The 11,118-nt window shown below is 40.9% G+C and overlaps 1 protein-coding gene across 4 annotated transcripts in view; it reads right to left on the bottom strand.

Moving 5' to 3' along the window:
* Positions 1-177: 177 nt before the first annotated feature.
* Positions 178-11,118, bottom strand: part of SLC16A12 (solute carrier family 16 member 12) — a 74,247-nt gene continuing 63,306 nt past the window's right edge. For all 4 annotated transcript variants that reach the window (XM_081823893.1, XM_081823891.1, XM_081823892.1 and 1 more), the window contains 4 exons: positions 10,381-10,524; positions 8,207-8,786; positions 5,994-6,253; positions 178-2,877 (listed from right to left, as the gene is read on the bottom strand). In XM_081823893.1, coding sequence (XP_081680019.1) covers positions 2,603-2,877; positions 5,994-6,253; positions 8,207-8,786; positions 10,381-10,524 — 1,259 coding nt within the window. In that variant the 3' untranslated portion in view covers positions 178-2,602. The remainder of the gene's footprint in view (positions 2,878-5,993; positions 6,254-8,206; positions 8,787-10,380; positions 10,525-11,118) is intronic.

Below are 11,118 nucleotides of genomic sequence, written 5' to 3'. Positions count from 1 at the left end.
ATGCGGGGCTCGATCCCAGGACCTGGAGATCATGACCTGAGCCGAAGGCAGATGCTTAACCATCTGAGCCACCCAGGCACCCCTGTTTACCACATCTTTGTATGCTAGCTACATTTTAGCATAATTCAGACAAGCCCACTCACCATTCAATCCAAACCCCCTGTACAGGGAAAAACATTTTTCCAAACACAAATATAAACTCACTTTATTATAAAGCTTTTGAAATAAGAAAATATTAGCATAAATATCTGATCTATTAGTAAAATCACAATCTGAAAAACAGGCCCAATGGTATAATGTATCTATAGAAATTAGTTTCTTTGCTTTTCTAGTCAGTCAATTTCAAAGTAGAACTTGCAGTGATATAAAGTAATATTTAAGGTGTAGAATCATCACACCACAATTTTGTTCTTGATTCCACAAAATGCATCATTCTTACAAATTCCTCCCTTTTGAAATAAACAGTATAGGCACTTGGAACCTTAACAGTAAAATTTTGTGAAGTTGACAATGGTAGACTCTAAGATCTACATTTTCCTTGCTGGTTTTCTAAAAATGCTGCTCCAAAAGGGAAAGTAAAATATAAATTTATGCATGTATACAGTAAAAATATCCAAAATATTTTACATAAATTTTTAAAAGCTCTGGCTTCTATACCCATTTTTCATGAATACTTATAATACTTTAGAGAAATTATATTGCAGAACTGGATAAACAAAATTTTACTGTGATCACTAGGAAAAAATATGTATAAGAATATTTATAACTATATTTCAAAAAGTCTTTAGGCTTGAAGATTCAAGAAATGGCATTCAGTGTAAAGTGCTGTTCCAAACACACATAAGTTCATTTTAACTTTGACTTTTTACAGATATTTTCCAAAATATTGTTTTAAAATTGCAAGTGACAAAGTAAATGGGTTTAAACTAAAGTCTTTAAGTAAAAAGATAACAGGCAACATTCAAATTTATCTTTGGAAAACAACTATGAAATACTACAGCTTTCTTCCATTAAATCAAGTCAGTATTTCATTCTGAAAGCAATGTATTAATATGTAACTTTATGAAATAATCCAGTTATAGGCAAAGACTCTTGCTACACATGCTTAGTCAACCCAGGATCTTCTTCAGTGCTGGTGTTTGTGAGGCCTCTCGAGGGACAGTGGGTTAAATGGCTTTCAGGGTCAAAATATTTCTTTAAGGTTCAGATTTAAAATTTTTCAATAGTTAAAATCCCCTTTCAATTGTGTAATTGCTCCTAATTTACAGGTATGACATGATTTGGGGATGTAGCACTATCATTCTGCGGATTTAAAGTGGTTGGAGACAAGCTGGGGGATCTGGCCTTTCTCTTCTCTCCCGTGTTCTCCCTCTGGAAAGTCAGAAATTATTCCAAACTATAGGAAAACAGAGTACTTGAGAATGAGTAAACTATTCTAATCCAATGGGTGTAGGTATGTGAAAGAGTTCTATGAACTGTAAAGTATCACACCAGTAGCCTTCTTAACCTTCTCTTCTCTCTCCCCTGACCAAAGGTCTAATTAATGAGAGTGCTCTGATGCTGAGCTGAACCCCTGAAGCCTTCTCACTGAGCTGAAGAGGCCCATCAAGTTTCTAATGATTATCCATAAAGAGGTCAAGAGCAGTGGACATTGGAACAAGAATTAACACAGGGAGAAAGGAATCTCACCTTTAGAATATTTTTCAGGCTAACCTCCCAAGTTCTGTTTTGGGTAATGATGAACCAAAATGTCTGATCTGAAAAGAAAACTCCCATCAAGGACCTGCTGATTCAAGAATTCAATTCCTGCCCAGTTGGAATACTGCCAACATTTTTCAGTTCCTAGCAGGAATGTGTGTACAATTCAAATAAAAGCTTTGTTTCTAATGAAAAAAAAAAAAAGAGAGAGAGAGAGAAGGAAGTGTTGGTGTTAACATTTCAGGTAAGATTTAGAAATCACACTTGTGACTTGGTGTATTCGGTTAAATTCAGTATTATATGTGATAGTAACAGAGGTGAGTGCCTGATCAGAGGTGAGGGGCTCAGCCTTAGGAAGAAAGCTTTCCGTGGAGGTGGAAGGTGAAGATGCCAAACCTGTCTCGTAGTGGAGTTTCTCATTAGGGTTTTACATGGAGTTGTGGAAGAATGCTTTAGATTTCTCAAAAGGCAGTGATTAATACAGACCCCTTTCTCCAAAAAAGCATAAAGTAAGCAAATCTACATGTCACTGTTTCTGTTTACATTCTAACTGAGGGAGTGAGATGGAGGGGCAGAGAGTTTGCAACAAAGCTTCCCAATGTCATCTGCTTTGGTCATGCTTTGTAATTACCCCTAATTACAGCTAATTATAGCAGCAGTGTCCTAACATTCTCCATAGAGTGATGCTCATTGCCTGAAAGATAGTTCAATTGTGAGTACAAATCCCAAATGAGGAAACTCTGAGCTGGTCCAGCTTGCTTTGTTGCTATTTTCCCCTATAAACATGTTAATAAAACAATAAGAATAATTTCTTTGGAAAGCAATGCTTCTGTCAAAATTAAACGCTTCCGAGACACGTACAACCCAGTGGTCCCCCCTCTCTCAGCCCTGAAGGTTCCCAGGCTCAAGCCATTGGTCGTGTGGGGCTGTAACGAGGTGCTGTTAGAACCACGGATTGCTCATCTTTGTGATCTAACTCTCTTGCTACAGAGTAAGCCACCGATCCATTGGTCCATAGCTGCAGCTTAGGGTCAGATTCTTTGGCAAGGAACCGCAGCTGGGTTTTTCTCATCTTCTTTACAAGTCTAGCGAAGCCAAGCAACACAGAACTCAGTATCATTGAAAATCCACAGAGAAGAAATGCCGCAGTGTAGCTCCCAGTCATGTCGACGAGCCGTCCTGTAACAAGCAACAGCAAAATTACATTGTTGAGTGGAAAATCCAATTACGTACCTACTCCCAAATCTAATAATTTCTAAGGCTGGTAAACAATAGATTGCTAGAGCCACCGTTGTAATTTTGACACAAAAAGCAGATCTAAAAATATTGTGCAGCAACTGAAAAACGCATTCTGTTTCCTAGGAAAACTAAAATGGATTGTTGTTCTGTAAAGTACTTGGAAGAGTGTCCCATTCTTAGTAATCACACAACAAATATTATTATCAATACCAGCAAATGTGGTAGAAAAGATAAAATAGTGTCTTTCAAAGTACTGATGTTGGGATCATTTATGTCTGCTGTCAAGAGAGTATAATTGTCCTGAATGTTAGTATTCCCAGTACCCATGTACTGTCTATCTGGAGTAACATAACATGCTTCTGGATAAAGCAGAATTCAAATTTTCAGTTGGAACCAGTCGTTGCACCCACTGCAGTTTGAAAATCAGAACTTTGGGCCATTGTAGAAGTTGCCAATGTAAACTTCACTAGGTATCATTTTGCAATCATGGCCTTTTCCCCCTTTATTTCTTCTTGCGACAAATTAATCTCAATAACTATTCCAGCTCTAAATTTTGAGGAGAACCAGGGCATATGATATGCAAAACATAGGCCACAATGATCAGAAAATCAATGGGGTCAAATTAGACCTTGGCAGGCAATTACTTTGGGATTAAAAAGTTTTTTAAAAACTCCTCTAAATTGGGGTGCCTGGGTGGCTCAGTTGGTTGAGCATCCGACTCTTGGTTTCGGCTTAGGTCACAATCTCAGGGTCATGAGATCAAGCCCCACATCAGGCTCTGCACTCAGTGAGGAGTGTGCTTGAAGATTCTGTCCCCTTATCCCTCCCCTGCTTTCTCTCTCTCTCTCTCTCTCAAATAAATAAAATAAATCCTTTAAAAAAATTCCTCTAAACTTAAATCCACTGGAAAAGTATATGATTTTTCCTTTCACCCACTTCAATTCATTAGTGAAAAACGGTATGGAGAAATTGTTATAAGCCTCACAAAGTTTCCTGCAATCCAAACTACTCTGAAATATTTTAGCTATTGTGTGACTTACTTATGCATTTCTGTAGCACCAAACAGAAGAGACTGAATAGAGAGTTGTCATTTTAAAGGTAATTAAATAAGAGAAGTATTATGGTAAGAACCTCACACCCTAATCCTCCAATGCCTGGCAACAGGTATAATCTCTGATTTGCCAAAGTAAAGCCATGGATTGAAAAAAGATCCAGGAATCCCAATTTCACTGATGCACTATGACTTTTTAACAGAATTAGAGAATTATACTGCTCCTAAAGGTTGGTAAACACAAAAATTGGCTATTGAGGAAGGATGTGGGGACGTTTTGGGGGCAGTTTTCCAAAATGAAGCACTAAACATGTAGTCCTATATTACCGAATTTAAACTGACCAGGATTTTTTATCCACAACCATGAAGGAACCACAGTTTCCCCTAGTTTGCTGCTTTAGCAATCACTAGGGTTTGGAAATAATTCTAAACTGTTTATTTACAACATCAGCTAAAGAAGAAATCCTGCCTTCTTCAAAAATTCCCTTCCTTTCTTCTAAGCAAATGTTTGGCTCATTTCTTTTTTGCCTATCTTCAGGGACCTTCACTCTCTTGGTTTAGTTTAGGCAGGGCACCTGGGTGGCTCAGTCGGTTAAGGGGCTGCCTTTGGCTCAGGTCATGATCCAGGAGTCCTGGGATCAAGCCCTGCATTGGGTTCCCTGCTCAGTGGGGAGTCTGCTTCTCCCTCTGCCCTTCACCCTGCTCTTGGGCTCGCGCACTCTGTCTCAAATAAATAAAGAAAATCTTAAACAAAAAAAAGAACCAATTATTCTCAATCTTTAGTGTGCATGAGCACCACAAGAAGGCTGGTTCAGAATGTACATTCCTGGAAAGATTCAGATCACAAGGAAAGATCAAGGAATCTGCATTTTGTAACAAGGGCCCCAGGGGGTTTTGACGCAGGGGGTCCCAGGACCTCCATTTTGAGAGACACTGGTCTAGACCACATACTCTAAGAAGGAGGGAGGGACTCTGACCTGTCTGCTGCTATAGCAGCACCAAAAGCAATGTTGATGCACACAAACAATAAAGGGTTGTCAAATTACTTGTTTAATCACGCTTTCAATTTCTATAGCATCTGACAGTTTACAAAACATTCTAGATGCTTTATCTGATGATCCCCAAATCTTTAAATCCAAATCCGGCCTCCTTAAACAGCTCTGTTGGACATTTTATTGGGTATTTCAGATATCTGAACATTTCTAAACTTTTAATTCATTATTTTTTCTGGCAAAGGCACTTTTTCCAACTTCCATATTTCTTCCAACCATGCCATTATTTTCTAGGTTTTCTTTGCGTTTTCCCCTCCTTCACCCCCACATGCTAAATTCAGTTGATATTTTTTTCCAAAACCTCCTCTTTGCCCCCAGAGTTCATTTCCATTTTGCTGCAGCGGCCCTAGTTCAGGACTTTTATCAGTTTGCTCCTGAACTATTAGAATGGAATCCTAACTGCTTCTCCCCTAGAGTACCAGATCAATTGCTAGGTCCCATTTTCTAAGATATACTCTTTGCCATATTACCCCTTTGCACAAAAATTATAATACTATCCATAGTCTCTGAAGAATATAGGGCCCGTTTGGCTCCTTTGGCTGGCACTCAAGACACTGACTATGACACACTCACTTACCATTTCAGCCTCCCTGCCCACTATCCCCAAGTGGAATCCTGTACTCCCTCTAGACTTCCCTCTGTGTGTGCCTGACTTATTTATAAGTTTTGAACAGCTGCTCCATTCCATTGCTCCCATCATTAGCGTGGAATGGAATCAGGACCCTAATTTTGGATTTTTTCTTTCCAAGCAGGCTAAGGTCCCCATTGGCTGGAAGAAAATGGTAAGACAAGGATATAAGTAAGACCATGATTTTTTGATGGCTCTTGAATCCCTTTCTCTTTCACTCTTCCCAATTTAACTTCCGATCCTCATTGTCTATGTGTGAGTTCACTGTTTTCACATCAGTATGAAAAACAGAAGCGGTGATTGGGGGATCTCTCTGGAAACCTACCTGCGATGGGTGGGCTCACCAGGTACGGCACTGCATGAAGGAAGTATACCACACCGAGCGCTGAGGACAAAGAAGTGGTCCCCACTATTTCTGCAGTCACTACGGGAATCAGAGTCACATAGGCACCATCGAAGTAGCCAAAGGTGCAAGAGAAAGGCACGAGCAGGGGAAGACTTTGAAGCATTGGGAGGCAGAGATAGCAGAGCCCATCTAGTCCCACGGCAAAGAGGTAGCAGACATACCGGTAATTCTTCAGGCACCTGTGGATTTGAAGATCAAGAATGAGTGCAGTATGCGCAGGTTCTATCAAAGAGCTTTAGAACCATGGCCACAATAAGCAATAAGCATTGCTATTACTTATAGAGGCTTCCCATGGTGCATTATCTATGTTGTCTGCCTATCTTTCTTCTGGTATATGAAAACACAAGAAGTCATCTTCCCAGGAAACATGGTGTGGCAGAAAATAATATACGCTCTGAAGTTAGAAAGATGGAAGTTTGAATCCAGCTCTATCACCTACTAACTGCTTACCTCTAATCTCAATTTCTTTAGCTATAAAATGGGAATGTTGCCTATCTTGTAGGGTTACCCTAAGGATAGTTATAAAATAACATGTACAGTATCAGGAGACTAACATTTTCTAGCAGTCTATTAGATGCTTTCAGATAGGTCATCCACTGGTATCTGGTACATCATATATGCTCAAAACCCCCAGGTATAAAAGGGAGAAGCTAGAATATGAAGACATTAAAATGATTTGCCAGAGATTATGAAGGTCTTGTACTAGGACTAAGTCTTATTTTGAGCCCTCCCCAGTGGTACTTCCATTCCACTTTCCCTCTATAGCTCCAAACTCATCATTGATAGCAAATGGCATTGATACCATCATTATTTCAAAGACTCAGCATAATATCAGCACCAGCAGTTTATGCCTTACAAACAGTTTTCAACCTACCATCTCCTTTGAGTCTCACAAAATGCTAAGAGGTTAATAGAAAAATATGGCACTGGCCTGTTTTGCAGATGAAGGCCCTAAAGGATCTGAGGGTTAGTGATTTTCCCTAGGTCACAGGGATAATAAGGGGCAGAGTCAGCACAAGTACTTAGGTCTTGTATATCTCCGACTAGAGATGCCGCTATCAAACCTACACTGGGCTACTTCTTATTGAGTTGATTGTCAAGAAAGATATCCCAGCTCTCCGCTCTTTTCCATAACCATTGCATATTTGGAATTAATTTTAAATATTCATAGCACTGGAGAATGGCAGTGGAACCCTGATTAATTACCAAAGACATAATATGTAAGAAGCCACAGGATGATTGCTCTCCCAGGTCATAGCTCAAGTGTGAAGAGTCCATTTAGGAGAAGATGAGTACCTTGCTCTCTTCAATCCTAACAATAAGCATTAGCTGAAGAAACTACTTGGTAGATTTCTGATAACTGTAATTTCTAAGCCTAAAATTATAATGAATGTATTTGCTATTTGTTTTGTCAAACACAAATATGTGCCTACAGATAATGTACTATTACTGCCCCTGATCTTCCTGCCTGGACTGAATTCTGCTCCTCTCTCCATCGCCAGCCAGTCTCTGCCGTCATTAAAAAATAACTAAAACCACAACACCCAGCCTGAGCACTGACTTGACTTGGGGTGGAATTAAATCTGTCACCAGAACTTGTAGTTGCCACAGGTTTCTGCAGCTTAGACCTACCCACCATCCTAAACCATCTAGAACAGAGGTCGGCAAACTCTGGCCAAATCCAGCCCACCACCTGTTTTTTGCCCTACCTGTGAACTAAGAATGGTTTTCTATTTTTGAGTGGTTGGAAAAAAATCAAAAGAACCAGATTATTTTGATATGTAAAAGTTATATGAGAAATTAAAATGTCAGTATCCATAAGTAAAGTCCGACTGGCATACAACCACTCGCATTAGTCTGCATGTTGTCTACAGCTGGTTTGTGCCACAACGGCGGAGTTGAGTGACTGTGATCACATGACCCACAGAGCCAAAAATGTTAACTATCTATCCCTTTTACAGAAAAAGTTTGCCGACCTCTGACTAGAAGAACCAGCAAGGGAGTTGCTTTCAGGTACTGCAAACTTGTTAACATCTCTCCGAAGTAGATTTTCTACAGGGTAAGGGGATGAGGGGAACTCAAAGCTCAGAGCCCCCTGGTAGGGACCCAGCTGTGGTCCCAGCGGATTTTACCTTCTGTCAGTTAGCCATCCAAACGTGATATTGCCAATAATGTCAATCACCCCAAGTATGGACATAAGGAAAGCGGCTTGCTGGTGACTCACTCCGACACTCAGAGCATAAGGTACCAAGTACACAAAGAGGGGACTGCAGCCATAAGCCATAAAGAGAACAGAGATGGCTAACACGACGAAGTCCGACATCAGTAAAAAGCTGTATTCCTGCTGCAAAGAGCAACCGAGGCAGGTATGCACCCATTTTTTAGTCAAAGTGGAGCAGGGAGACACTCGCTTAAAGTCTTGTTTCTGAGTTCTACCGATGTGGTTCTGCTCTGGGGTTGTCTGGTCCTCTTTCAGAGTAATAGGCCGCATCAAGGCACCGCAAACACAGAGATTCAGAACGAAGCCCCCGAGGATGAGTAAGGCTCCCCGCCAGGAAAACTGTTCAATAAGGAGCTGAACCACAGGAGCCAGAATGAAGGTGCCAATGCCGCTTCCGGACATGGCGATCCCATAAGCCAGGGCTTTCCGTCTGCTAAAATACTTGCCGACCATTGCAATCGCTGGGGAGTAACACAGTGCAAACCCAAGGCCTGGAGGATAGAGAGAAGTCTATGAGTGCTGGTACTCCGTGAACAGCCGGTGAAAGAAAACATCTCAGTTATTCGGATGAAGGAGAATCTGGCCGTCTGTCAAACCCTTTTAAAACTATTTTCTACCCCAAGCTGAAGATGAGTCTCCCCCAACCAGTCATCCACAGTTGGGAAAATATAGCATATATATGACTTCCTTCTTGGGAAGAAACCCTTAAAAAATATGACTTCTTAAAATGAAATGAAGAACTTAAAAATTATTACACAAACTGAATTTGAATTAGCTAGAAAATCAGGATAACGCTGACCTAAGAAACTTACTCTTCCCACCAACACCTCTTTTTATCTTAAATTATCCAGAGAATTACCTCAACCCTTCACTGCCTATGAAAACACAACTCTGATCATCTGGACCACTCTGGAATTTGGGTTTAAATAGCATATATGGCCCCATGAAAGTTCCAGGGTAATTTCACATAATTGGGAAACTCCGTGCCAACTTTATACATGAACATAGCATATACACAAAGTAACCTGAAAATATGCCTTAAAGTCAGCAGAGAGCCTCGTAAAGATTTTCAGCTTCTATTCCTTTTAAGTCAAGAAAATCTAAAGGGTGTAAAACCTGGGATTCATGGCATCTAAAGGGAAAAACAGAACCACCGTCAGCTCCTGTTTCCATCCATACTGTAGGGTGACCAATGATCCTGATTTGCCTGGACAGATAAGTTTCCCAGATGAGAGATTTTCAGTGCTAAGACCAGGGCGCTTCTTGGTAAACTGCGATGACTGGACACATCCTAGCATTTGGACCCTTTGGGTTATATGGGACAGATACCTTTTCTTAGCTAGCGGAGCCAGATTTATAAAACCACTACGAGATTATGTTCTTTATTGGCCAGATCATGCTACCCCTATGGCACGGTGCCCAGACCGCAGGTTAGCACTACTCCACATCCCTCTGAGTGATGGGGCAAATTGCCACTCCATTGCCACCAACCGATCCCACCTTGATGCTAAGAAGTCCCCTTAGGGTGTGATTTATGGAATGCACATAGATTACTTCTCTTCCCACAGGGTTCATTATAATTCTCTAAAGTATACTTCCATAACATTGAGAGAATGTACAACACAAGAATATTCACAATAAGGGGCTGGCTTTTTAAAATTATAAACCCCCATTTATTGGACAGTGATCGTCACTATAAAGCAGGGGCAACTCAGGTTGACCACAGATAGTATTTTTATGTCTTGGCAAAGATGTTGGGAGAATGATCACTGCTGAAAATATATGTTGCCCTGACTACTACCTCATTGCTTCTGAGTACAGAATCTCAGCCATGCACAGCTGCCGAAGGGAAAGCTAGCAGTTACTTCTATCCTGCGGCCGAATTCAAGCAGTGATACATTTTTATTACAGCAGTACAATCAATTGTATTTCCAGCTCTTTTAACTGCTAGGTAGGTAGGCATAAGCTGGGTCAGCTAAATGATTCATCTAATGAGGTGAATATTTTATGGATTATGATTCTGTTGATGTGTTTGACAAAACCTGAATGGGGTGGGGTGAGACAAGGGGTACAAAGTGTCCTTACCTGTAAGAACTCCCAGAGTGAGGTAGAGATGCTTCAGACTGGTGGCAAATGAGCCCAGGATGAGACCAGTAGATGCAAGCAAGCCACCCAGCATGATTCCCACTTGACAGGATAAGTGGTTACTGACAACACTCCCAAGAGGAGCTTCAAAAGCAATAATAAATAGGTTCAACAGAAACACCTTGAGGGCACTGTGAAAAAAACTATGCTGCTGCATTGGCAGAGCTGAGAAGGATGGGCCTTTACAGCAACAAGCCTGTCCTGCTCACTCTACACATTTGGAAACTGAGGAGAGAGGAAACGACTTGCCCACGGTCACACAGAGAACAGGTAGCAAAGCTGGAATTAGGATCGAGTCTGCTGACTTGCATTTCACTGCCCCTCCCCCTTCTCCATTCTATTACAGTCATAATCCCTGGGCTCTAGAGTGCTTTTTAAACAGTGAATCAGCTCCTTATTTAAATTACTTATCACTTGCACCGGGATGTGCCTTGTATGTTTTATATGGTATTGATCATGCACCATTAGCAATAATTATGACAGTTGGCTGGTGGGGAAGCAAAGTGGGCAACCCTGTGTGGCCAGCAGCTTTATGCAGGAAAGGCCAGGGAAAGAGACCACAGACAAATTTCACAATCTGGTACTGGTTTCAGACTTTAGGAAACCCTGTGGATGAGAAATCAAAACAAATGTTTCCCGTCCATGGTGATATTTTGGTTGGCCTCACTCTGCTTGTGG

Source organism: Leptonychotes weddellii, chromosome 6, assembly GCF_054177405.1.
Source record: "Leptonychotes weddellii isolate Sample4059 chromosome 6, ASM5417740v2, whole genome shotgun sequence".
NCBI classification, from domain to species: domain Eukaryota; kingdom Metazoa; phylum Chordata; class Mammalia; order Carnivora; family Phocidae; genus Leptonychotes; species Leptonychotes weddellii.
Note: the sequence above shows the minus strand (reverse complement) of the source record. Positions and strands in the feature narration are given on the sequence as shown.